This window comes from Neoarius graeffei, chromosome 16, assembly GCF_027579695.1.
Source record: "Neoarius graeffei isolate fNeoGra1 chromosome 16, fNeoGra1.pri, whole genome shotgun sequence".
Taxonomy (NCBI): Eukaryota; Metazoa; Chordata; class Actinopteri; order Siluriformes; family Ariidae; genus Neoarius; species Neoarius graeffei.
The window spans coordinates 52,775,838-52,803,394 of record NC_083584.1 but is presented as its reverse complement, the minus strand read 5'-3'; the positions used below and the strand labels follow the sequence as shown (position 1 = coordinate 52,803,394).

Here is a 27,557-nt window from a genome sequence, read left to right as displayed (position 1 = left end):
ATAATCAATCAATCAATCAATCAATCAATCAATCAATCAATCAATCAAATAAATAAATCTATCTGATGATTTGTACAGCACGTTTTATGACATTCTGAAATAACTCATACACTTTATGTAAATATTTATTACATTTACATAACCTAAAGGTTAGAGAAGCAGCTTTGGGACCAAAAGGTCACTGGTTCGATTCCCTGGACCAGCAGGAATGACTAAAGTGCCCTTGAGCAAGGCACTTAAAACTCATAGGCAATGGTTTTAAATTTATACACATTTGAAACTTTATATGTTAAAAACCCTCTGTAATTTTCTTCTGGTCCCAAGAAGTATTATTAATAAGTAATAATTAAAATAAGTTAGTGCAGGGGGCGGCACGGTGGTGTAGTGGTTAGCACTGTCGCCTCACAGCAAGAAGGTCCTGGGTTCGAGCCCCGGGGCCGGTGAGGGCCTTTCTGTGTGGAGTTTGCATGTTCTCCCCGTGTCCGCGTGGGTTTCCTCCGGGTGCTCCGGTTTCCCCCACAGTCCAAAGACATGCAGGTTAGGTTAACTGGTGACTCTAAATTGACCGTAGGTGTGAATGTGAGTGTGAATGGTTGTCTGTGTCTATGTGTCAGCCCTGCGATGACCTGGCGACTTGTCCAGGGTGTACCCTGCCTTTCGCCCGTAGTCAGCTGGGATAGGCTCCAGCTTGCCTGCGACCCTGTAGAAGGATAAAGCGGCTAGAGATAATGAGATGAGATGAAGTTAGTGCAGATCGTGGCGAATTTCTGTTCAGCTATTTTTATGACCACTCGGCGCATGACGTCATTTAAGACAAGCAAACCACTTGAGTTGAGTCCACTTCCGTTTACTTACATTGCCGTTCGACTTGAGTGCAGACGTGCGTTCAGGAATTTCCAAAGAAAAAACCCCATGCCTTATTGTTGTGCAGTGAACTGTAATAACGGGACCGGTTCAGGAAGAAGTTTTTACCTTTTTCTGGAAGAGGAGAAAAGGTGGAACGAGAGGGTTGGCTTTTTCCGAAAGAGGAGAAGAGGCAGAGAGAGTGGATTGTGCGTGTGAAGCCAGAGGGTTGTTTTTTTTCTGAAAAAGGAGAAGAGGCAGAGAGAGTGGATTGTGCATGTGAAACAAAATCAAGCAGTCAAAGAAGAAACAGAGCAGCAATGCTCAAGCAAAAAGGAGAAGATTTGGAGGTAAACATTTTTACTTTTGCTTGCAATTGACAAGTCAAGAATCCTGAGGGATCCTGTACAATCATTGTGGAAATGAGACAAAGGGATATTTCCTCACTTAGAGTCGGCTATAAATAGTATAATGCCGTGGATGGCAGGCTAATGTGGCCTACGGGCGCACTGTCCAGTCATTGTTCCCTCTATCCACTAGGGAGGGCGGTTTAATTATTCTTCAAAAGGGCTCTTATTTAGTATTACGATGAAAGTAGGAATTTATCATAACTACCAGGATAAAGCGTTTGGGCGCGAGTCTTGTTGAGGTCTGGGGTCACCGCGATCAGAGTCGGCCGAGTCGCTGTCCGATTCCGAGGCCGCACGGTCAAACCAGTGAGCCACATTCACTGATTGCTTCACAACAGCCATAGGTTCCTACATATATGGTTTCACCTCTCGATATTTAATTTGGAGAGTTCCTACTTCAAAATCGCTATCGCTTTCAGACGTTTTACACAACCTCTCACAACCAAAGTCCGTACACGTGTGCTCGGTTCGCAAGTAAACACAGGACTGCTCCCAGTCTGTTTGCCTTGAATGACGTCACGATGACGGGCCCCTGGCGGTGAAAGTGCACATAAGTGAGATGTAAACAAACCTTTGGAAAATAGGCAAAACAGTACTGTATATTTTAACCGTTTTATTCAATTTTAGGGTGCAAATTAGACACCAGGAAGATTGAATTCACTTTTTGGGTTGTTCTTCTAGACAGTAAAGTTGATATTCTGTGTTTCACCTCCGACCCTTGCCTATGACCTTTAAACCCAACTGCTCCCCAGGCTGCTCTGGGTGTAATGTAGGTCGCTTAGGATAAGAGCATCTGCTAAAAATGCCCTTAATGTATGTTAACCTTTTTTATTTTGCAAATATTATTATAATGTATCAAAGGCATACAAAAGGTATAAAGCATACAAAATGTGCAAATGTGCTTAAGGCGTCCTGAGCAGGAAAGAATAACAGAAACACGAGGAAAACAAATTGAAATCAAATAATTTTAATTCACAAACTTGACAAAAAAAAGTTTCATTCCACTGTGCTTTTGTATATTTTAAAGGAATTGACTAAAATACTTTATCATTATGAAAGGCTCTAAAAAGAGCTGGGGGGGAGGGGGGTGTTGTTACCCAGATATGTACAGCTTTCCAAAATCTCTTTATAGCCTCAAATATACAATCATAAAACGTGTTTTTGACTGTATATTTGACCTGTTATCATTGACTTTACAGGGAAAAAAAACATCTTTTATCCTTCATTTCAAATCTGTGATGAAACCACAGCAAATTGTCTTTTAGTAACTGGATTATTTTATTGATTTAAAAAGTCTGAATAAAAATAAAACCTTTGGTTATGGAAACTACAGCTGCATCTCTTACTACAAATGAACTGATGCTGACTGCAGCCCTGCTCAGGACACGCCCACTTCCTCCACAGGGTCTGAGTGATATTGGAGCTGCAGCACTGATGCCTCTCCACACCTGCAGGTGGCAGTGAAGTGCCGCAGTCACTCAGCACCCAAACAGGGAAGAAGTCGGTTTCTATCAGACGCGACATGTGTTTTGGTCCAGAAGTAGGTAGGTGCGTTTAACTTAATGAATCGTTTAAACTGATCAGCGTTAGTTGTGTTCCCTGTTTCCAGGTGAGAGTCATTTCGCTGTTTGTTATTTTCATTTCTGTAACATGATGATCTCGCCTTGTGAGCTGATCTGATGACGTCACTGCGAAATTGATTTCAAAAACTCCATGGTGATGGAAGAGTAAAGTTTATTGAATAACTTTAATAAAGACTAGAGGTGAGCAACATCGCGTTGCATGTTGGGAGAGATAACCCGTTTTGAAGTTAAATGAGCTCAGCAAGATTACTAGTACTACTACCATCACTATTAATACCATCACTGTATATTATATTATTACTATTACTAATAACATCACCACTATTACTACCATCACTATTATTAATACCATCACTGTTACATTATTACTAATAGCATCACCACTATTACTACCATCACTATTATATTATTTTATTACTATTACTAATACCATCACTATTACTACCATCACTATTACTAATATCACCTCTACTACCCTCACCACTACTACCATCTCTATTACTATGATCATTATTACTAATAACATCATCACTATTACTACCATCACTGTTATATTATATTATTACTATTACTAATACCATCACTATTACTACCATCACTATTACTAATACCACCTCTACTACCATCTCTATTACTATCATCACTATTACTAATAGCATCACCACTAACACCATCACTACTACTACCATCTCTATTACTATCATCACTATTACTAATACCATCACCACTAACACCAACACTTCTACTACCATCTCTATTACTATCATCATTATTACTAATAGCATCACTATTACTACCATCACTGTTATATTATATTATTACTATTACTAATACCATCACTATTACTACCATCACTATTACTAATACCACCTCTACTACCCTCACCACTACTACCATCTCTATTACTATCATCATTATTACTAATAGCATCACCACTATTACTACCATCACTATTTATATTATTTTATTATTATTACTAATACCATCACCACTATTACTACCATCACTATTACTAATACCACCTCTACTACCCTCACCACTACTACCATCTCTATTACTATCATCACTATTACTAATAGCATCACCACTAACACCAACACTTCTACTACCATCTCTATTACTATCATCACTATTACTAATAACATCACCACTATTACTACCATCACTATTACTAATATCACCTCTACTACCCTCACCACTACTACCATCTCTATTACTATCATCACTATTACTAATAGCATCACCACTAACACCATCACTACTACTACCATCTCTATTACTATCATCACTATTACTAATAGCATGACCAATAATACCATCACTGCTACTACCATGACGATTACTAATACCACCTCTAGTACCATCACCACTACTATCATCACCACTACTCCCATCACCGTTACTATTACGACTACATCACCATTACTACTATCACTATTACTAATACCACCACTACTACCATCATTATTACTGCTACCATCACCACTACTACCAACACTGTTATTATTACTACTACCATCACCATTACTACCATCACTGTTACTAATATCACCACTACTACCATCACTATTACTACTATTACTACCATCTCCATTACTAATACCACCTCTACTGCCATCACCACTACTGCTATCACTATTACTATTACTACTACCACCACTACCTCTGCTACCATTTGTTTTCAGTGTTGTCAGCTCTTTTCAGGTGAAAGTAACTAATACATTCTCAAAAAGTCACCAGATGACATCATTATCAAAACCTGTTACATGATAGAGTTTCATCAGAATAGAAGATAAGAGATTTTTAGTTTTTCTTATCGAAAGGATACGTGTTTGGTCATGGCAGCAGAAAATATTACATATTTTCGAAATATTATAATTTCTATCAAGTGTTCAGACAAAATGAAGCAGAGGTCATGAGTCCTCCGGGAAACAGACACAAAGGGAGTACATCCAGATCCTTTTATTTCATTGTAAACATGGTTAAGAAGAGACTTTAAAATGAAGAACAAAGAAGTGCACAGGTAGGACAAACAGGTAGACAGGTAGTGGTCAGTGAGTGGACGTTGGGAATACAGGTTTACACAAGTACAGCTCAGTCAGACGTCACACACTGGCGGTAAGTTGAGTGAAGCTGCTCTCTCAACTCGTTTAACAGCTGCTGTGGGCAACGCTGCCTGTAGTGTTCAAACAGGATGCGGCCCCAAACTGCACCATGACTCCACCGTCCCTGTTGTTCCTTACAGTCCTTGTTTGTTCGTAGATGTTCCACTGTTATCTTATCATGTGTCTGTCTTTAGTTTTGTAGACACCAAGTGTTTATTGAAGCCCTTGTAGCCTGTGAACACACGATGCTAAGTGACACAGAAGCTCAAGAGCTCCTCTCTTTCCTCCAACTGGACACGAGGGCAGACGTTAAGGGCCAGGCTACGGAGTACATCCTCGGTCTGACAGGGACGCGAGATGGCTGCCGCTACCTACGGACAAAGCCTGACTTCCTCAAGGCTCTGGTCACGCTCACAGCAGATGTCTCTATCGCCATTGTGAAGGACTGCTACCATGCCCTGGTCAACCTCTCGGCTGAAGAAACACTGCACAAGCCCTTGGTGAAGGAGGCGGGCATTTTACCCGTGCTGCTGAACCACCTCCTTGACCCAGAGTACGAGTTCTCTGACCGCATCTGCTCCATCCTCACCAACCTGTCTAGGCATGAAAGGACATGTGTGGACGTGTTACACGAGCTGCAGGAGCAGCAGATCGGCTTGGCCAAACTCGTCGAGATCTTCTGCACCGAGGGCTTTAATAAGAAAGCATCACTGCATTACCTGGGGCCACTGCTGTCCAACCTCAGCCAGTTACCCGAGGCCAGGCACTTTATCCTGGACAAAGAAAGGTCAGTCCTGTTCCAGGAAGCCAGTAGAATTTGGTAGAGGAAGAATTTTCACAGACAAAAGCCTGAACTGTGTTAACAACCAATATGAACATCAGTCTTGTTTTTTTTTTTTCTTTTTGCTGCAGGTGTGTGATACAGAGGCTTCTTCCCTACACCCAGTATGAGGCGTCAGTCACCAGACGTGGTGGAGTTGTGGGCACGCTCCGAAACTGCTGCTTTGACTACAGTACGCTTGAGCCCTTATCATATTTTGTGACTTTCTGAGATATATTTCCATTTCTATTATGGAGTAAGAGTTGCTCTAAGGCAGATTCTGAACACCCTACAGTTCAGTTTTATTGTGTTTGGTTAAATGTCAGGTTTAATGTCTAATTAATAAGTAAATATCAATAAATAAGTAAACTCAAGTAAAGAATAGGTATAAGTGAATTGAGAAATATTTGTGACTCTTTACTGAATTGGTAAAGATTTGACTCTAATTGGACATGGTCAGATCTAATCAAGTTCATGTAGCAGACGACATTATACCCGTATAATTATTACCTTATGTTTTCACCTCTGTTTGTTTGTCTGTTCCCGATGTAACTCAAAACGTACAGTGGTGCTTGGAAGTTTGTGAACCCTTTAGAATTTTCTATATTTCTGCATAAATATGACCTAAAACATCATCAGATTTTCACACAAGTCCTAAAAGTAGATAAAGAGAACCCAGTTAAACAAATGAGACAAAAATATTATACTTGGTCATTTATTTATTGAGGAAAATGATCCAATATTACATATCTGTGAGTGGCAAAAGTATGTGAACCTTTGCTTTCAGTATCTGGTGTGACCCCCTTGTGCAGCAATAACTGCAGCTAAACATTTCCAGTAACTGTTGATCAGTCCTGCACACCGGCTTGGAGGAATTTTAGCCCATTCCTGCATACAGAACAGCTTCAACTCTGGGATGTTGGTGGGTTTCCTCACATGAACTGCTCGCTTCAGGTCCTTCCACAACATTTCGATTGGATTAAGGTCAGGACTTTGACTTGGCCATTCCAAAACATTAACTTTATCCTTCTTTAGCCATTCTTTGGTAGAACGACTTGTGTGATTAGGGTCGTTGTCTTGCTGCATGACCCACCTTCTCTTGAGATTCAGTTCATGGACAGATGTCCTGACATTTTCCTTTAGAATTCGCTGGTATAATTCAGAATTCATTGTTCCATCAATGATGGCAAGCCGTCCTGGCCCAGATGCAGCAAAGCAGGCCCAAACCATGATACTACCACCACCATGTTTCACAGATGGGATAAGGTTCTTATGCTGGAATGCAGTGTTTTCCTTTCTCCAAACATAACACTTCTCATTTAAACCAAAAAGTTCTATTTTGGTCTCATCCGTCCACAAAACATTTTCCCAATAGCCTTCTGGCTTGTCCACGTGATCTTTAGCAAACTGCAGACGAACAGCAATGTTCTTTTTGGAGAGCAGTGGCTTTCTCCTTCCAACCCTGCCATGCACACCATTGTTGTTCAGTGTTCTCCTGATGGTGGACTCATGAACATTAACATTAGCCAATGTGAGAGAGGCTTTCAGCTGCTTAGAAGTTACCCTGGGGATATTTTGGGGATATTTTTGTTTGCTGGTGTGCCATGGGATTTTTCAAATGTAAAATATGTGCCGTGGCTCAAGAAAGGTTGGGAAACACTGCTTTACACTTTCCTATGTGCCCACTGCCAAATAATTATTATAGTTTTTAAATGACCTAAATTAGATGAAACATAAAACTTGTAACCTTACTCAGTCACATCGGAGTCAGAGCACTGAGCGCCCACTTACGCATTCATAAAAGACTATTCACATGGTAATGGCATAATAATAATATTATTATTATTATTATTATTATTAAGTTCAATTTATATAGTGCCTTTCTCACACCCAAGGTCGCTTTACAATTCGGGGAAAAAAATATTTAAAAACAAACCAAAAAAAAAAGAGTCCACCAAAAGAGGATCCAATGGCATAGCTACCTCAGTCCCACCAAAGGTGCATAAAGATAAATCCCACACCGCCTGCACAGCCGCCGGACAACATCGCTCGGTACACCGATATTCAATATTACTGTGATGAATAAAAGATTACAGAAATTCCTAGAAGTATTTTTGGGCACTGTAGCTTATCCTGTTTAAAACAAAACAAACAAAAAACCCCCCCACTCTTGCAGCTGTTAAAATTTGAGTACAAGTTCATAAAGGTCTCTACATTGTAGAGCTGAATGAGGTGAACAATAAGAAATTGTCCACTTCAACAACACTTTTGTAGCCCTTTGGAAATCTTTACTGAGGCGTCAAATCAGTGAGCTGGAGGAATGTGGTGTATAACAGCAACAGTGAAGCATGGTGGCGATAGCATTATGGTATTTTTTAAGCATTTTGATGGATCTAAAACAGGTCCTTCAGTGGCATCCTGTACTCACCGGTTTAATACTTACGCAGCAGCCTTTTGTGATGCAGCACCTCATTATTGTTTTGCCTGCGACACTAAAAGGGCTTAAACTAATAAAATAAGAACCTTCAAGAGTTCAAACTCTGCTGATTGGCAGTGTACGTACACCCTAATGTCTACAACCTTCAGAGAAAAACGAAAGCCTGATGAAGTAAACATAATGTGTGTAGAACACTAACACTTCTTGGAGCTCGTGATCTTGTAGATAAAGTAGTTCTAACCCTCAGGACATTTCATCTGTGTTTGTGTCGCAGCCCATCATGAGTGGTTGCTAAGTGACGCAGTGGATATTTTGCCCTTCCTGCTCTTGCCGTTGGCTGGTCCAGAGGAGCTATCTGAAGAGGAGAATGAAGGTAACGGTTCTCCTTTTAACACTAATGAACTGCAGCATGACAACATTCAGACTGTCACAGAAGAGTAAAACGGTCCCCGATGGGTTTGAGGTGTTCAGTTGTTTATCAGGCCTTACCATAAGACACATAATAGCACTAGTAGTTTTTTTAGCACAACTGTATTCTTTTCTTTCCTTTCTTTTCCTTTCCTTTCCCTTTCCTTTTCCCTTTCCTATTCCTTTCCTTTTCCTTTCTTTTCTATTCCTTTTCCTTTCCTTTTCCCTTTCCTTTCTTTTCCTTTCATTTTTCCTTTCATTTTCCCTTTCCTTTCTTTTCCTCTTTTCTATTCCTTTTCCTTTCCTTTCTTTTCTCTTCCTTTCCTTTCTCTTCCTTTCATTTTCCCTTTCCTTTCTTTTCTATTCCTTTCCTTTCATTTTCCTTCTTTTCCTTTCATTTTTCCTTTCCCTTTCTTTTCCTTTCCTTTCATTTTTCCTTTCCCTTTCTTTTCCTTTCATTTTCCCTTTCCTTTCCTTTCTTTTCTATTCCTTTCCTTTTCCTTTCCTTTCTCTTCCTTTCGTTTCCTTTCCTTTCATTTTCCCTTTCCTTTTCCTCATCTCATCTCATCTCATCTCATTATCTCTAGCCTCTCCATCCTGCTCCGCAGGGTTGCAGGCAAGCTGGAGCCTATCCCAGCTGACTACGGGCGAAAGGCGGGGTACACCCTGGACAAGTCGCCAGGTCATCACAGGGCTGACACATAGACACAGACAACCATTCACACTCACATTCACACCTACGCTCAATTTAGAGTCACCAGTTAACCTAACCTGCATGTCTTTGGACTGTGGGGGAAACTGGAGCACCCGGAGGAAACCCACGCGGACACGGGGAGAACATGCAAACTCCACACAGAAAGGCCCTCGCCGGCCACGGGGCTCGAACCCGGACCTTCTTGCTGGGAGGCGACAGCGCTAACCACTACACCACCTTGCCGGCCCTTTCCTTTCTTTTGTATTCCTTTCCTTTCATTTTCCCTTTCTTTTCCTTTCTTTTCTATTCTATTCTTTTCCTTTCATTTTTCCTTTCCCTTTCCTTTCTTTTCCTTTCATTTTCCCTTTCCTTTTCCTTTCTTTTCTATTCTTTTCCTTTCATTTTTCCTTTCCCTTTCCTTTCCTTTTCCCTTTCCTTTCCTCTTTCCTTTCCTTCCTTTTTTATTTTCTTTTCCTTTCCTTTCCTGTCCTAGACCAGTTGCTTATATTTGCCAGTAGAGGGCAGTGTTAATTAAGTAACTCCCTAGTACACTGTCTATTGAACTGCAAACCCACACTGCAGACTTGAACAGATTTCTTGATCATTAACATGTGATCTTCAGTAGTGTCCAAGTTTTATTTTGTAAAGAAATTCTCAGTTAACTTTATTTAGCTTAAACTTCTTTCATTAACATGTTGTGCCATGTCTCCCTAAAGAGACCGATGCAGCAGCACTTTAGTCCTTTAGTCCTCTCACCTCCTCATCTGTACACTCTGCTCAAACAGAACGCCTTCTGAAGCTTGAACTTTCATGATAACACCCTGTCAGTACCATGGTGCTGGTCTTCTTGTAGATTGCTAACTAGCCGAGCAGAGTCTCTGCCATAACTCAGCACAGCTAGTCGCAGTGCACTGTGGGACGCTGAGTCCAGCGTTTGCTGTTATCACTCTGAACATCGCTGGAAAATGGTGTACAAGAAAAGAAGCTTTTGCTCTTTTGGTTTTAGGAAATTAAAGATATGACCTGTGCGAGATTGTTGTTGATGTTTTTCTCTTATTAAACACCACTGAAGTGTGCTGTAATGCTGTAACACTGTCCTGTTGTGACATCAGCGCAGCACACAGCGAACGTCTCATGGAGAAAATGAAAATACAGAACCAACCCACGGATCACAAATATTTCAGGGTGGAGTTTGCTTTCAGAGCAGAATTGTTTCATAAAAATAGCCAGAAATATTAAATAGATTCGAACACAGAATGAAAGATGTGGATGTTGTCACCAGTCCGTTTGTATAATTTTTATACAATGCCTTTGTGGAACATTCAAATATTATTGGCTGGCGTTGAGTGGTATATCAGATATACTTTATTCGGCTAGCATGATATTGAACAAGTCGAATATATCAAGTGGATGGAATATATCTGATATACCACAAAAAAATCCAGCCATTATTATTATTATAGATACACATTTGATGTATGTATAGTACATTTTCTCTTTCAAAATCCTCTTAAAATCTTCCGTATTTAACGAAGCAAACCTGGCGACCATGTTTGTTTACAAATTGTCACAGTCACTCGCTAGCGCAGAAGTTTTACGTCTCCAACATGTGACGTCATGTTGTCTTGACAACCATGCAATATCATAAACCATATTCAACGCTGGGCGGTACAGTAGTGTAGTGGTTAGCACTGTCACCTCACAGCAAGAAGGTTCTGGGTTTGAGCCCCGGGGCCGGCGAGGGCCTTTCTGTGCGGAGTTTGCATGTTCTCCCCGTGTCCGCGTGGGTTTCCTCCGGGTGCTCCGGTTTCCCCCACAGTCCAAAGACATGCAGGTTAGGTTAACTGGTGACTCTAAATTGACCGTAGGTGTGAATGTGAGTGTGAATGGTTGTCTGTGTCTATGTGTCAGCCCTGTGATGACCTGGCGACTTGTCCAGGGTGTACCCCGCCTTTCGCCCGTAGTCAGCTGGGATAGGCTCCAGCTTGCCTGCGACCCTGTAGAACAAGATAAAGCGGCTAGAGATAATGGATGGATGGTTCCTTAATGCTTTACACCCTGTAATAAACATGACGTGTTATTCAGTGATATAGTCATGTGATGTTACAGTCAGATGGAATATGTGTTTATTCAAAAAAAAAAAACTGCTAGCACTGATTGCTCCTCAGACCTCATGTCACGTCAGTGTCTGATCGCACTAATGCTCTTGGAGCTGAATGAACACACATCCCCACAGCCACGCCCCAAAATCTAGTGGAAAGTCTTACCAGAAGAGAAGAGTGGAGCTCATTATAACAGTAAAAGAGGAGTAAATCTGGAATGAGATGCTCAAAAAGGACATACAGCTGTGATCAGACGTTTACATACAGTGACATGAATGTTTTGGTAGTATTTAGGCTTTCAGTAATTTCTTTAAACTGTTCTTTTTCTGTGGCAGAATGATTGTACTGCATACATCTTTAATTAAAAAAAAATTAGAATTTGGTGCACAAGTTTTAATTTTCTTTGAGTTTTCTGAAATCAACACAGGGCCAAAATTATACATATATGGTCCAAAATTTACATACGCTCACTTAGATTATTAATTCAGAAGTGCTGAAACTTCCAAAATATCTCTTGTCTTGCCAAGGCCGAGGTCTCTTAACTTCCTGTTAGTGATCATGATTGACTACAGCTGGTAGCTTCTCTGTGCCTTCATAAAAAAGGTTTGTTTACAGCACTCATTGGATGGACCAACTCACAGTAAAATGGGAAAGTCCAAGGAGCTCAGTGCAGATCTGAGAAAGAGGATCGCAGATGTGCACAACTCCGGAATGTCTCTTGGAGCCATTTCTAAACAACTGCAAATTCCAAGATCAGTTCAAACAATTGTATCCAAGTTATTGTGAGGTGTAATCACTTTGCCAAGCCACTTTGCTTCAAGAAAGAAAGAAAGCAAAGAAAGAAAGCGCAACTTTATTCCTCACACACTTGTGAAATTCCTCTCTGCATTTAACCCATCTGAAGCAGTGAACACACACATGCACATACATGTGAGCAATGAGCACACACACATACCCAGAGCAGTGAGCAGCCATGCTAACAGCGCCCGGGGAGCAGTTGGGAGTTAGGTGCCTCGCTCAAGGGCACCACAGCCCAAGGCCATCCCGTATTAACCTAAGGCCAAAAAAAAAGATAGTGTGTTTCAGGTAACATGAAATACTAAAATAAGGTCGGTAGGTAGGAAATTATTTTTTTCTTAATTTTTTTTTTATTTTGTTCGAAAAAATTAACACAAGTAAACATCTTACAAAATAGTATTTTGGCACAGAATCCTTTATACCACACATCATAATAAAATAAAAGTGTTTCAAATCTTTAAATGAATAAAAAATAAATATCGCAAGAGTTCGAGTTAAGATCTACGGAAGCGTATTGCTGCCACACTCAAAAAAAAATTGGCTTAGAATCAAGTAATTACGTGAAAAGATATTGTTAACAAAGTTATCACGTTTTTACAATATATTTATCATGTAATAACATAACATCACGTAATTTCATGATACAAAATTATCACGTTATTTCATGATATTTTCATGTAATAACATGAAAACACCTTATCAAGAAATAACGTGAAAATAACGTCCTAGGCTAGGCTACTTCCATTAAAAGCAGACGGCCTCGCCTAGCCTACTGTAGAACTTGGGTCGAGCAAAAACACCGAGCAAAAACATGGCTGAATCCTGAATGACTCCTATTTGTATAAATAGGGGACTACATAGGCGGCAAAATGTAGTGTTTTTCCCTGCCATGGAAGTGCACTTGTATACTGAAGAGGAAGCAATTTGCATTACAGCCTTGAATGAGGTTTCAAAATGGCGGCTCGGCTCAGTTTTCCCTTCCTCCTTCAGTATACAAGTGCGCTTCCATGTTTATGCAGGAGGGCTGACAGAAATGGCGAAACATTTTACTTTTTATCGTTTCTTTCACAACTTGAATGCGTTGACACAAAAAATTATGACAAACTAACACCGCTTACACTAAAATATCGAGGGAAATTTGTAATAAAAACTTTACGGTCTGCAATTTCGCCGCCGAAATTCTTGGTCGGTCGGGTTACCGGAAACATACTATTTTTTTTATTTGGCCTAACCGCATGTCTTTGACCCAAACTGTGACCCTCAACTGAAAGGAAATTGGTTTGGATGGTCAGGAACAACCTGGGAACCACCATGGCACAGCCCTGCCATGAACTGGAAGCTGATGGATCACTGTCTACAGTTCAGATCACCATGGACTAAGAGGCTGCTATCCAAGAAATAACCCCCTGCTCCAAAATCGGCACCTTCAAGATTAACTAAAGTTTGAAGCTGACCACACGGACAAAGAAAAAGCCTTCTGGAGGAAATCTGTATGGTCAGATGAGACAAAGATTGGAGTTGTTTAGCCACAGTGACCACCATGTACAGAGGGACACTGTACCAGCTGGTGGTGGTGGTAGGATCATCATGCTCTGGGGCTGTTTTGCTGCCAGTGGAACTGGTTCATTGCACAAAGTGGATGGAATAATGAACAAGGAGGACTACCTCAGAATTCTTCAGCATAAACCATCAGAAACTTGAACACGACTTGGGAGTTACAACAGGACAGTGAACCCAAACACGCATCAGAGCTGGTTGTGGAGGATAAAGCAGGTTAACATTAAACTTAAAACAAGTCCTGACTTCAACCCTATTGAAAATATATGGATCGTGCTTATAAGTCAAGTCTATGCCAAGAAAAAAAAACAAATTTAATTGAACTTTACCAATTCTACCATGAAGAGTCGTGAAATATCCAACCAGAATTCTGCCAGAAGCTTGTTCATGGTAAACAACGTTTGGTCGAGGTGAATCTTGCGAAGAGACATTTTACCCAAATGTTAGGTGTGCTGTATGTAAACTTTTGACCCTGTATGTATAATTTTGGCCCTGTGTTGATTTCAGAAAACCCAAAGAAAATTAAAACTTGTGCACCAAATTCTAGTGTTTTTTTATTATTAAAAATGCCTGTTGTACATTCTGCCACAGAAAAAGCACAGTTCAAAGAAATTACTGAAAGCCCAAATACTGCCATGACCTTCATATCCAAGATGACATTCATGTCACTGTATGTACACTTCTGACCACAACTGTATGATGTAGCAGTGTTGTCATGGCAATACTGTTTCCGGTAAGCATGGTCCAAAGGCATGTTAGCATGTAGTGTGCTGATTGCTGGATTGTATGTTTGCGTGAAGGTTTACCTGTGGATCTGCAGTACCTTCCAGAAGACAAAACAAGAGAGGAAGACCCCGACATCCGCAAGATGCTTATAGAGACACTATTGCTGGTAAGAAATTGTTTTCATAATTGTTTGTCTGTTTGGTGTGATTTAACTGCATGTTCCCATTTCATGTTGAACTGCTGTGAACGTCAATCCGTTTGTCTGATTTGCTCCAGCTTACAGCCACCAGAGTGGGACGGCAGATTATGAAGAAGAAAAATGTTTATCCCATTATGCGGGAGTTTCATAAGTGGGAGAAGGAGCCACAAGTGGTTTCTGCATGTGAAAAGCTTGTTCAGGTATAGACTCACATCTTCAAAAAATTAAAATAGGTTTGAAGTTCTGTCGTGTTATAACATTTGAAGTGTACAGTGTTTAGTCACGGTGTGCCAGTGGAGTCTTACATTTGACTTCAGAAAGTCGTCAGAGGTCAAAAAAGTGCACACGTTCTTTACTTAAAAGTAGACGGCCTTTCGATTTTATAAAATCAGTGAAATTTAGTTCCCTCTGAAATTCGGTCATTGAGATATATATGTTATTTACCAGCTGGGAGGTCTGTATCGTGAAATACCGTGACCGAGGTCTTGAAAGTACTTACCTTAAGCTGGTAAATACAACCCCAATTCCAAAAAAGTTGGGACAAAGTACAAATTGTAAATAAAAACGGAATGCAATAATTTACAAATCTCAAAAACTGATATTGTATTCACAATAGAACATAGACAACATATCAAATGTCGAAAGTGAGACATTTTGAAATTTCATGCCAAATATTGGCTCATTTGAAATTTCATGACAGCAACACATCTCAAAAAAGTTGGGACAGGGGCAATAAGAGGCTGGAAAAGTTAAAGGTACAAAAAAGGAACAGCTGGAGGACCAAATTGCAACTCATTAGGTCAATTGGCAATAGGTCATTAACATGACTGGGTATAAAAAGAGCATCTTGGAGTGACAGCAGCTCTCAGAAGTAAAGATGGGAAGAGGATCACCAATCCCCTTAATTCTGCGCCGACAAATAGTGGAGCAATATCAGAAAGGAGTTCGACAGTGTAAAATTGCAAAGAGTTTGAACATATCATCATCTACAGTGCATAATATCAAAAGATTCAGAGAATCTGGAAGAATCTCTGTGCGTAAGGGTCAAGGCCGGAAAACCATACTGGGTGCCCGTGATCTTCGGGCCCTTAGACGGCACTGCATCACATACAGGCATGCTTCTGTATTGGAAATCACAAAATGGGCTCAGGAATATTTCCAGAGAACATTATCTGTGAACACAATTCACCGTGCCATCCGCCGTTGCCAGCTGAAACTCTATAGTTCAAAGAAGAAGCCGTATCTAAACATGATCCAGAAGCGCAGACGTCTTCTCTGGGCCAAGGCTCATTTAAAATGGACTGTGGCAAAGTGGAAAACTGTTCTGTGGTCAGACGAATCAAAATTTGAAGTTCTTTATGGAAATCAGGGACACCGTGTCATTCGGACTAAAGAGGAGAAGGACGACCCGAGTTGTTCTCAGCGCTCAGTTCAGAAGCCTGCATCTCTGATGGTATGGGGTTGCATTAGTGCGTGTGGCATGGGCAGCTTACACATCTGGAAAGACCCCATCAATGCTGAAAGGTATATCCAGGTTCTAGAGCAACATATGCTCCCATCCAGACGACGTCTCTTTCAGGGAAGACCTTGCATTTTCCAACATGACAATGCCAAACCACATACTGCATCAATTACAGCATCATGGCTGCGTAGAAGAAGGGTCCGGGTACTGAACTGGCCAGCCTGCAGTCCAGATCTTTCACCCATAGAAAACATTTGGCGCATCATAAAATGGAAGATACGACAAAAAAGACCTAAGACAGTTGAGCAACTAGAATCCTACATTAGACAAGAATGGGTTAACATTCCTATCCCTAAACTTGAGCAACTTGTCTCCTCAGTCCCCAGACGTTTACAGACTGTTGTAAAGAGAAAAGGGGATGTCCCACAGTGGTAAACATGGCCTTGTCCCAACTTTTTTGAGATGTGTTGTTGTCATGAAATTTAAAATCACCTAATTTTTCTCTTTAAATGATACATTTTCTCAGTTTAAACATTTGATATGTCATCTATGTTCTATTCTGAATAAAATATGGAATTTTGAAACTTCCACATCATTGCATTCTGTTTTTATTTACAATTTGTACTTTGTCCCAACTTTTTTGGAATTGGGGTTGTAATATATTTATTTTTTTCTTTACCAAATTCTAACAGAAAACGAGAGCGCCCGAAAGGGAAAACCGAGCCGAGACGCCATTTTGAATCCTCATTCACGGCTGTAATGCAAATTGCTTCCTCCTCGGTATACAAGTGCACTTCCATGGCAGGGGAAAAAAAACTACATTTTGCCGCCTATGTAGTCCCCTATTTATACAAAATTGAGTCATTCAGGATTCAGCCATGTTTTTGCTCGGCATTGGCAACAGTTAGAGGGTTTTAGCTTTCTCCTGAAATGTTTTCTTTTATTTCTTCTTCCTCAGGGTAGTAAAGCTCGCTTTCACTGTGAACACGGTCGTTATCGCTATCCATGCTGTAAAATTAATGCTATTCTCCTGAGAAATGCTGGCAAACATTTCTAAGATTTTTGATAAAAATCTTATAAATAATTCTCATTTAAAAAAAAAAGATAAATGTTGACAAAAATTGCTACTATGTCTGTTGTTGTGAACGAGTGAGTCGCCAGAGGTCCGTAACTGGATACGGACCCGCTCGCCAGCCAGTCAGAGCGCAGGATTTGATGGAAACCGGACCACGAAAAAAATAAACATGTTTATTTCTGTAATATCTAAAAAATATCAGGCCATTCTGTGGCTGGGAAGTTATTTAATTTGAAGGGATTCCCGAGCAAATAATGTGCATGAAATCACTCTTTTTGTGCAGTCAAGCAGACAGAGGAAGTCCGTGTGCGCATGCGCAGGTTTACCTTTGAGCGTGCACTGACAGTTCCATCATTCTGTCGCTAAACAAACAGCTGATCACACCGAGGTGCTCGCTGACCGCCGATATTTATTAGTTTGGTCCTGCGTTTCCTTTCCTTCGTATATAACATAATGTCTTTTCTTCTCGCTTTCCGTTACTGTAGTTGGTCTTTCATGTTTCATTCGTACACTCACGTCCTCCATTTTTCTCTCCTGTTTCAAATTTGTATCCCACAATGCCTTGTGCAAACGGGGAAAGCCCACCATGTCATGCATGATGTAGTATCTTGTATTGGGTCATGGTGAAGCAGGAAAAAATAGCAGAGAATTTAGGGCCACGTGGCCCTAAATTCATTAATTGTTCTATTTTAAAAAACTCATAAAATTGGAAGTCTGTGATTCGAATTCAGTAGCTTTCGGTCCACTAAACAAAAATAATTAGGTGTCGGGGAAATTCTTTTTATGACCTACACTTGAAAAATCTGAAAGGCAGTCTACCTTTAAGTAGAAGTGCAGATACTTGTGTAAAGAAAATACTTTGGTGACAGTAGAAGTACTGATTCAGCTTATTTACTCAAGTGCAAAACTACAGGCTCTGAAATGGACTCAAAAGCTAAAAGTAGCCCTTTGAAGGACATTTCTACTGCTGTTTCTGTGCAAAGGTTCATCACATAATAATAATATAACAATATAATTGTAGGAATCGTTGAAGGTGGGTGGAGAACAGAAGCACGGCAGGCCAGAACTGAGTTCTCACAAAACTTTTATTTGCGCTTTTCAGCATCTTATTTCGCACACAAGTGTCCAGGTTGGAGAGAGCTCCCTTCCTCTGCTCTCCCTCTCCTCTTGTAGGGCGCGGTCACTGGGGAAGACACACAAACACAGGTTAATTCCCATCAGGTGCAGTGATTCTGCTACTTACCTTCCTTGACTCCGCCCTCTGTTCACAGACCAACGCTTGACCACGCCTCCGCTGCCACAATAATATAATCAGGAGGGTCAGCGTGTATGTGTGTTTGTGGAAGGAGGCGAATCCACACTTTCTTAAATTATTAAATAATATTGTATATAAAAGACGGTGAAAAAAATCAAAGGAGACAACATATTGCCTCAATTATGTCTCCAAGATGCGATAATCAACAACATCTGCTGGGAAAAGAAAGGAATAAACATTGATGGCGAGTACCTGTCCCACCTGATCTTTGCTGATGATATTCTTTTAACAGCTCACTCACCATCCAAACTCCATATTTGCAACACCAGCAAGAAAATCGGACTCGACGTGCACACTGGAAAGACCAATGGGATGATTAATGATAATGCCAATAGGGCTGATGTTATTGTGAACAACTCAATTATAGAATTAGTAGACAGATATGTATACCTGGGAAAGACTAGAACAAGAAATGGAGATTTTTTTTTTACCTGAAATCAAGAGACAAATCGTACTAGGTTGGGCAGCTTTTGGCAAAGTGAATAATCCATCCATCCATCCATCCATCCATCCATCCATTTTCTTCCACTTATCCGAGGTCAGGTCGTGGTGGCAGCAGGCTAAGCGGGGTATTCCTGGCATCCCTCTTCCCAGCAACGCTTTCCAGTTCCTCCTGGGGGATCCCAAGGTGCTCCCAGGCCAGATGAGATATATAATCTCTCCAGCATGTTCTGGGTCTACCCCGAGGTCTCCTCCCATGAATAACATCATGAAAAATCAAAAGCAACTATGATAAGAAAAAGAAAAGCTTTGAACGAATCCATCCTACCTGTGATGACCTTCGGTAGCGCAACTTGGGCCCAAACAAACGCTCAAATGGAGATGCTGGCAGTAGCACAAAGAAAGATGGAACCCATTATGTTAGGGATAACGCTAAGAGACAAGAAAAGCAACACACGGATGACACAAAGCAGGAGTGGTAGACCGCATCATTACACTGCTGGGCAGGACACATAGCCAGATAACAGGTGGACTGCTAAAGCGACAGAACGGACACCAAGGAGATGGACAAGACCAAGAGGGAGACCAATCAGGATGGCTGGAGGCAGTGTGGGGAGAGGTTCCTCCTTCAGGAGAGAAACAAACTTAGATAGATTGATTGATTATATATAAGGGGATCCATTGCAAATATTTTAATTGCCAAGTGTTTTGTGAGTGAATGAATAAATAATCCACTTTCCCATGCCGTGGATATTGATTACCGATGTACAGTGTGCTGATCGACTCCTCAGCTGTATCTAACAGTAATTTATAGCTCTCCTTACCTTCGGCTCCTCATATGCTTAATAATGAATTCTTTGAAGAGCGAACATCATATACAGCTAAAGCATCCATCCATTATCCGTAACCGCTTATCCTGTGCAGGGTCATGGGCAAGATGGAGCCTATCCCAGCTGACTATGGGCGAGAGGCAGGGTACAGTCTGGACAAGTCACCAGGTCATCGCAGGACTGGCACATAGACACAGACAACCATTCACGCCTACAGTCAATTTAGAGCCACCAGTTAACCTAACCTGCATGTCTTTGGACTGTGGGGGAAACCGGAGCACCCGGAGGAAACCCACACAGATAGAGGGAGAACATGCAAACTCCATGCAGAAAGTCACCCGTCAGCCGCTGGGCTTGAACCCAGAACCTTCTTGCTGTGAGGCGACAGTGCTAACCACTACACCACTGTGCCACCCCCCCAAGCTAAAGCACAAGATATTTAAACCAAACAATTCGATACGTTTACACAAAAACCTTTACAAGTTCAAAACCTGTTCCTCAGTTTGCGGAACGTGAACACAGATCATGCGGAGTCAGAGTCAGGGATGGTTTAATCAGTACCTTCTTTTCTGTGTGTTAATTATTTCCAGATATTCAGACTGAAATCAGTCTCGATGGTGGGAAAGTGAGCAATGACGCAAAATTAAAAACGAAATCGATAACTCTGGGGGCGGCACGGTGGTGTAGTGGTTAGCGCTGTCGCCTCACAGCAAGAAGGTCCGGGTTCGAGCCCTGTAGCCGGCGAGGGCCTTTCTGTGCGGATTTTGCATGTTCTCCCCGTGTCCGCGTGGGTTTCCTCCGGGTGCTCCGGTTTCCCCCACAGTCCAAAGACATGCAGGTTAGGTTAACTGGTGACTCTAAATTGACCGTAGGTGTGAATGTGAGTGTGAATGGTTGTCTGTGTCTATGTGTCAGCCCTGTGATGACCTGGCGACTTGTCCGGGGTGTACCCCGCCTTTCACCCGTAGTCAGCTGGGATAGGCTCCAGCTTGCCTGCGACCCTGTAGAACAGGATAAAGCGGCTAGAGATAATGAGATGAGATGAGATCGATAATTCCCCTCAAGTGCATTAAAACTAAACTCACGAGTCTGATTTGAAAATGTAAGGAGTAGAAAGTACACAGTAGAAAGTGTGTGTTAAAATCTGGGGAAGTCATGGCCTAATGGCTAGAGAAGCAGTTTTGGGACCAAAAGGTTGCCGGTTTGATTCCCTGGACCAGCAGGGGAATGGCTGAAGTTCCGTTGAGGATGGGACCTAACCCCTAACTGCCCCCCAGGCTGCTCTGGGTTTGTTGTACATTGCTCTGGATAAGAGCGTCTGCTAAAGACCATTAACGTAATGGAATGTAAAATGTAGGGAGTAAAAGTAAAAAGTTGTCAGAAAAATAAACTCAAGTAAAGTACAGCCATCTGAAAACTCTACTGAAGTACAGTAAGGACGTATTTGTTCTTGTTATTTCTGACCTCTGAAAAAAAATCATACAGTGTGAAACGAGTTTCCCCTTCCTGTGGGTGAACTTTACCTGACGAGCGTGCCAACAGGTTCCTGTCTGGTTGTTGTTCTTGCTATGACCCCAGACAGCAGGCAGATGGAATTACACCAACCAGATTTATTGGCTTAACTGGAAGCTAAAAATAGACAGGATGCACAAATTCAGTGGAAAACTCCTGGTTTTGTCACTGTGGCACGATGACAGTACTAACACGAGAGCATAATTCCATGGAAAAAATGTCACAAGGTCTTCTCATAAAGCTTGGTGTACTCCATAATATGTGGGAGATCCCTTTTGATCTCAATCCACAAACAGAACTGGAGCCATTTTAGGTTTCTACCCAATTGTTTTAATCACCATCGTAAACCATTCAGCGTGCGACTCTCAGTATAAACCGAATATTTACTTCGGATTCCTGGCTTTGTGTTACACAATTGCAGTGTCTTGTTAAGTTGATTAATTAATGGCAGTCTTATAAAACTTAACTGGTGTCTGGAAGCTCATTAATCGGGTTCTACTGCGCTCCGTCCATGATGTCAGACTTACTCATGACGTTTGTGGGTATGGGCAGGTTTTGATCGGAGACGAGCCGGAGGAAGGGATGGAGAACCTAATGGAGGTGGAGATTCCTGAGGACGTTGAGCAGAAGCTGAAGGATTTGGATGCCAAAGAGCAGGAGCAGATTGAGAAAGAGCAACAAGAGCTGCTCCGAGTGGAAAGTGAGAAGTGTCGCAACTCAACTCCAGAAGGGCTGGAATGATGAACGGCCAGCACCATGGACACCACACACACATCTCACACACATCACTGATTCCTAATGAGTCAATTCTGTAACCCCATCATCCAAAAACGAATTCCTGTTGTTAAAGTTTCGGTCCTGGCTGGTTTAATATTACATGAGCTTGTAAAGTGGATAATGTTGATTAAAAGGCATGTCTTTATGATACACCTCGTTCGTTTTAGGAGAAAACTGGGTCTGGATGACAAGAGACTAATGAGAATATCAGCTGTGGAGTGATGGGGTGTTGGTTTTTTTTGTACACAGATTTAATAACATCAACATTTTATATTAAAATCCCTTTCAGTCCATCTTGACTGTGACGTCAGTTTTTGTGATGTGGACACCATTTACCACTTCAGCTGCAGAGACCTGTTATGAACATTATTAATGGGCTTCTCAACGTTACCACTGCATTACATCTGCTTGGGAAGATGATAGTTAATGGCATTTCACAGTGTAAAGGTGTGTTAATGGGGAGAATAAGATGGTGTGCTCAGGTATATTCAGTTATTTAAAAGAGATACACCTGAAGACTCTTACTGCATAACATGACGACACCATGACATTCACTTACTACTGCTATCTGCTGGACCCAAAATTTCTTATCTCTTTGTGAAGTGAATAAAAAAGTAAAATCCTAGTATCAGTGTAGAGAACATGCATGTAGCATACATCGGATTTGTTGCTGAACACTTTTTATCCCCTGCTGGCCCAAAGGGGGATTATGTCATGGCGATTTCCATCCATCCATCCATCCATCCTGGGAAGGGTGCTCACCTTCTGAAATCAACTCCTCTCACAATTTTTGGAGGAATTTCACAAAAATTGGCAGGATTCTTTGTTATATGTCGGTAATATACATCTTCTAATTTTGTTAAATTAGGTCACATTTTACCAGAGTTACAGCCCTTGATTAACAAAATTATAATTTGACAATTTCATGAGTGTGTGTTTTCCTTCTGAAATCAACTTCTCTCACAATTTGTGAAGGAATTTCACGAAACTTGGCAGGATTCTTTGTTAGATGTCAGTAATACGCGTGTTCTAATTTCTTTAAATTCGGTCGCATTTTACCAGAGTTACAGCCCTTGATTAACAACCTTGGACTTTCACAATTTCATGAAGGTGTACTTGCCTTCTGACATCAACTCCTCTCACAGTTTGTGGAGGAATTTCCCCAAACTTGGCAAAAGGTCTTGGTATATGACCGTGATACACATATTGAAATTTCACTCAATTTGGGCAAAATTTTCCCAGAGTTATGCCCTTGATTATTAACAAACTTGTACTTTGGCAATTTCATCAAGGTGTGCTTGCTTTCTAAAATCAACTTCCCTCGCAATTTTTATCCCCCGCTGGCCGAAAGGCCCGAAGGGGATTATGTCGTGGCGATGTCCGTCCATCCGTCTGTCCTGGGAAAGGTACTCACCTTCTGAAATAAACTCCTCTCACAATTTTTGGAGGAATTTCACCTCTGAGTTCAGCAAGTAATGTCAAATCAACATGGCTGCTCTCAACATGAGCGCGAAACACAACAGCGCCTTAATGTCATGACCACCTTGGAGCAAAGACCTGCATGTAGGCTTTTGAAATGTCCCTCGTTCGAGGAGGATGACATCAAACAAACACGAATCGAGTTAAAATATCCAGGAGATGGAAAACAGAATTTCCAATCGTCCTTAAAACATTTACATGATTAGTTGTAATTACATGTGTAAAAGCCTGGCCTTCCCCGAGGCCTGCGTGGTACGACGCAGCGCTTCCTCACGCACTGAAGGGCAGCTGGCAGGGAAAACAGATCGAACGGCACTCGCACGTGACAACAACCAGGTTAAAGAAAGAAGAAGCATGGAACACAGACTTGCTGCAGGTACACGACATCACATCATTCATATCACCACACTGTGTGTTTTCTTTGGCACTGAAACACCAGACAAAGTGACAGTTTGTTTTAAAGTGTGGCGATTAGGAACCTACTGGCTCTGGAGCCTTTCAGCGTATAACTGACAGGTACAGTTAATCTTCAGGCTGCTTTCAGCAACGGCTGCGATCCCTCAGCGGAAGACTTTCCAGCGGTCGAAAAGGGGAAATTACCTAGAGAGATCTTAAAGTTTTTGAGGGATATGGCTGGCTAATATATTCTTTTGACAGCAGCTGAAGGAGGCGGTTTGGAGCTGTCAAAAAACCAATTATCATCGGACTGCGAGAATGCGGTTTGGAACAGTAGCCGATACGAGCGGTTAGGTTTCCGGCGCAAAAAGATGACCTCTGAGAAAATCATTGGAGAGAGTTGTGCTTTCCTTGCATGACATCCGGTTCTAACACAGAAGGCCTCAATCTATTTTCAGTGAACATCTATTTTATTTCCTGTCCTTCCTGAAGATGATGATAATAGATAGAAGAAGCTGTTTTCTTTGGCCCTATATTCAAGCCCAAAATGTCTCCATAAGTTTATTTCACTCAGAGTGAGATATGTTTCATGTGATCAGGTCATGGACGCTGCTTCTGCTACTGTCTTCATTGCCAAAAATGTAGGAACAGTCCTGTAATTTAATGTAGGGTGTATTAGTAGCCTGGATAGTTGATATAATTCATTATTATTATTTTTTTCAATAAAAGCCCTGTCACAAGTGCTTCTTTTGGCTTCTCCTATTGGGTGGTCTGACTTTAAGATTTCAGTTTTCCTTGTTTATCAGCTGTTTGGTGTCAGAAATATATTCTGATCCTTTTCTGGAAAAGGAAGGAAAGGAAAGCCAAGACAAGCATGTAGGCATACGGTACATATTGTTCTGATCAAATGCAAACACAGCAGGGAACAATTGCCTTGACTGAATAAAGACATTTTACCATTTTGAAATGAAAGCCTTTAAATCAGTGTGAATGACAGAATCATTATTATCATTATGGCATGCTATAATTTACATTTCCATTCATTCAGAGTGAGCGGCGCAGAGGTTAGCGTTGGTGCCTCACAGCTCCAGGGTCCCTCAGCTTGCCATCTGTGTGGAGTTTCACGTGTTCTCCTCATGTTTGCAAGGGTTTCCTCCATGTTCTCTTGTTTCCTCTTACTGTTCCTCCAGAACATGCAGGTAGGTGGACTGGTATGGGATTGATTTTTTGATATCTCAAGAATGACAGGTTGAAATTTTGTCTGATTTATATGGAATTATCACGTATCCAGCAGATGAACTGATTAGATTTTGGAATGAATCCAAACAGGGTCAAGGTCACAGCAAGGCTAAATTAAATATTTTGATACAATTGACCACTCATTGTTATTGTAAAGACTACATGACTGTTTCAGAATGTGTGGTACAATATTTCAATGGTTTCAATCTTACCTTCTTAACCGCACCCAGTCAGTGAAACTTGATGTTATGTCGCCTGACAGAACATTGATTTGTGGTGTTCCTCAGGGCTCTATCCTAGGCCCGCTTCTGTTTTCGCTCTTTTTATGCTCCCTTGGAAGAAGTAATCACTACTCACGGTCTTAAATGTGTGATGTACGCAGATGATACTCAGCTATATATTTCCACCGACACCAAGCATGTCATCCGACAACACCTTCAGCTATTGAATTGTGCAAGAAGGATATTGTCATCTGGTGTACTGCAAATGCTCTCATGTGTAACCCTGACAAAACTGAGGTTCTCCATCTTATGTACAGGTACAAGCGACATGACAAGATCAGTCTCGGTATGGTGTGCACTCTCTCGCAGTGCGGAGAGTTGAAACAACTTTAAATCTCTGCTCAAAACATTTCTGTTTGTAAAATACTGCTGATTTGAGTTTCTTTTATTTTTATGCTTGTAAGAGCACTGAGACTCAGTGTGGTGCTCCTAAAGCCATATTATTATTATTATTGGGGCGGCATGGTGGTGTAGTGGTTAGCGCTGTCGCCTCACAGCAAGAAGGTCCGGGTTCGAGCCCCGTGGCCGGCGAGGGCCTTTCTGTGTGGAGTTTGCATGTTCTCCCAGTGTCCGCGTGGGTTTCCTCCGGGTGCTCCGGTTTCCCCCACAGTCCAAAGTCATGCAGGTTAGGTTAACTGGTGACTCTAAATTGACCGTGAGTGTGAATGGTTGTCTGTGTCTATGTGTCAGCCCTGTGATGACCTGGCGACTTGTCCAGGGTGTACCCCGCCTTTCGCCCGTAGTCAGCTGGGATAGACTCCAGCTTGCCTGCGACCCTGTAGAACAGGATAAAGCGGCTAGAGATAATGAGATGAGATTATTATTATTATGTCTGAAATAGTTTTTTATTTAATAGCTTTCTCCCTGACTGAAGTATATTGTAAGGATCTTTGAGGCGTATAATTTCACAAGAAGAAACAGATGTGTTGGTGGTGGAGGCATCGAGTTCTACTGATTTTAATATGAGACGGCCTTTCGATTTCATAAAATCAGTGAAATTTAGTTCCCTCTGAAATTTGGTCATTGTGATATATTTTTATTTCTGTAATATCTAAAAAATATCAGGCCATTCTGTGGCTGGGAAGTTATTTAATTCGAGGGGATTCCCAAGCAAATAATGTGCATGAAATTGCTCGCTTTGCACAGTCAAGCAGACAGAGGAAGTCCGTATGCGCATGCGCAGATTTACTTTCTTCTTCTTTTGGGTTTTACGGCAACTGGCAGCCACAGTGTTGCATTATTGCCATCTACAGGTTTACCTTTGAGCGTGCACTCACAGTTCCATCATTCTGTCACTAAATGAACAGTTGATCACACCGAGGTGCTCGCTGACCGCCGATATTTATTAGTTTGGTCCTGCGTTTCCTTTCAGTCGTATATAACATAACGTCTTTTCTTCTCTCTTTCCGTTACTGTAGTCGCTCTTTCACGTTCCATTCGCATCCTCCATTTTTCTCTCCTGTTTCAAATTTGTATCCCACATTGCCTTGTGTGAATGAAGAAAGCCCACCACATGATACATGACATAGTATCTTGAATTGGGTCATGGTGGAGCAGGAAAAAATAGTGGAGAATTTAAGGCCACGTGGCCCTAAATTCATTAACCTCCTAGGGCTTAGCGGTCACATGCGTGGACAGCACTTTTTAGAAATTCGGAACAAGAATCCACATATGTGGACATACTTTTTCTCTAAAAGTACATCTTATCAAAAGATGATGCTTAGTTTTTATTCTAATCAGGTTCTAATAAGCCCAAATAGCAAAGAGAAATAAAAAAATGCATGTAAAAAAAACAGCTTGGGCCTTAGGAGGTTAATTGTTCTATTTAAAAAAAAAAAACGTAATAAAATTGGAAGATGGCGCTGCGCTGTGGCTGCCTTGCTGCCTCTCGTGTTTGATACTACTACAAATTCTGTAGCTTTCGGTCCACTAAACAAAAATAACTGGGTGTCAGGGAAAATTCTTTTTAATGACCTACACTTGAAAAATCTGAAAGACAGTCGACCTTTAACCTGAATTTTCAAGAGGTTGGATTTTTTTAAAATGTGAATTCATACTGATTTTTTAA

General features: G+C 41.3%; 1 protein-coding gene across 4 annotated transcripts; it reads left to right on the top strand.

Moving 5' to 3' along the window:
* Positions 1-2,711: 2,711 nt before the first annotated feature.
* Positions 2,712-22,393, top strand: hgh1 (HGH1 homolog (S. cerevisiae)). 4 transcript variants are annotated; one of them, XM_060942141.1, is made up of 7 exons: positions 2,712-2,797; positions 5,136-5,728; positions 5,854-5,954; positions 8,473-8,571; positions 14,558-14,649; positions 14,760-14,882; positions 21,870-22,393. In XM_060942141.1, the coding sequence occupies exons 2-7, from the start codon at positions 5,187-5,189 to the stop codon at positions 22,056-22,058; spliced, it is 1,146 nt and encodes a 381-aa protein (XP_060798124.1). In that variant the 5' UTR covers positions 2,712-2,797; positions 5,136-5,186; the 3' UTR covers positions 22,059-22,393. The 4 variants fall into 4 exon arrangements, with proteins under 4 accessions (XP_060798124.1, XP_060798123.1, XP_060798125.1 ...); XM_060942140.1 differs by having other exon boundaries at positions 2,714-2,793; XM_060942142.1 differs by having other exon boundaries at positions 2,734-2,801.
* Positions 22,394-27,557: the final 5,164 nt, after the last annotated feature.

Bases quoted from the DNA above. Each gene is read 5' to 3' on its own strand.
- hgh1 (XM_060942140.1), top strand. The intron at 14,650-14,759 runs GTAAGAAATTGT...GATTTGCTCCAG, and splicing joins TTATAGAGACACTATTGCTG to CTTACAGCCACCAGAGTGGG. The intron at 14,883-21,869 runs GTATAGACTCAC...GGGTATGGGCAG, and splicing joins CATGTGAAAAGCTTGTTCAG to GTTTTGATCGGAGACGAGCC.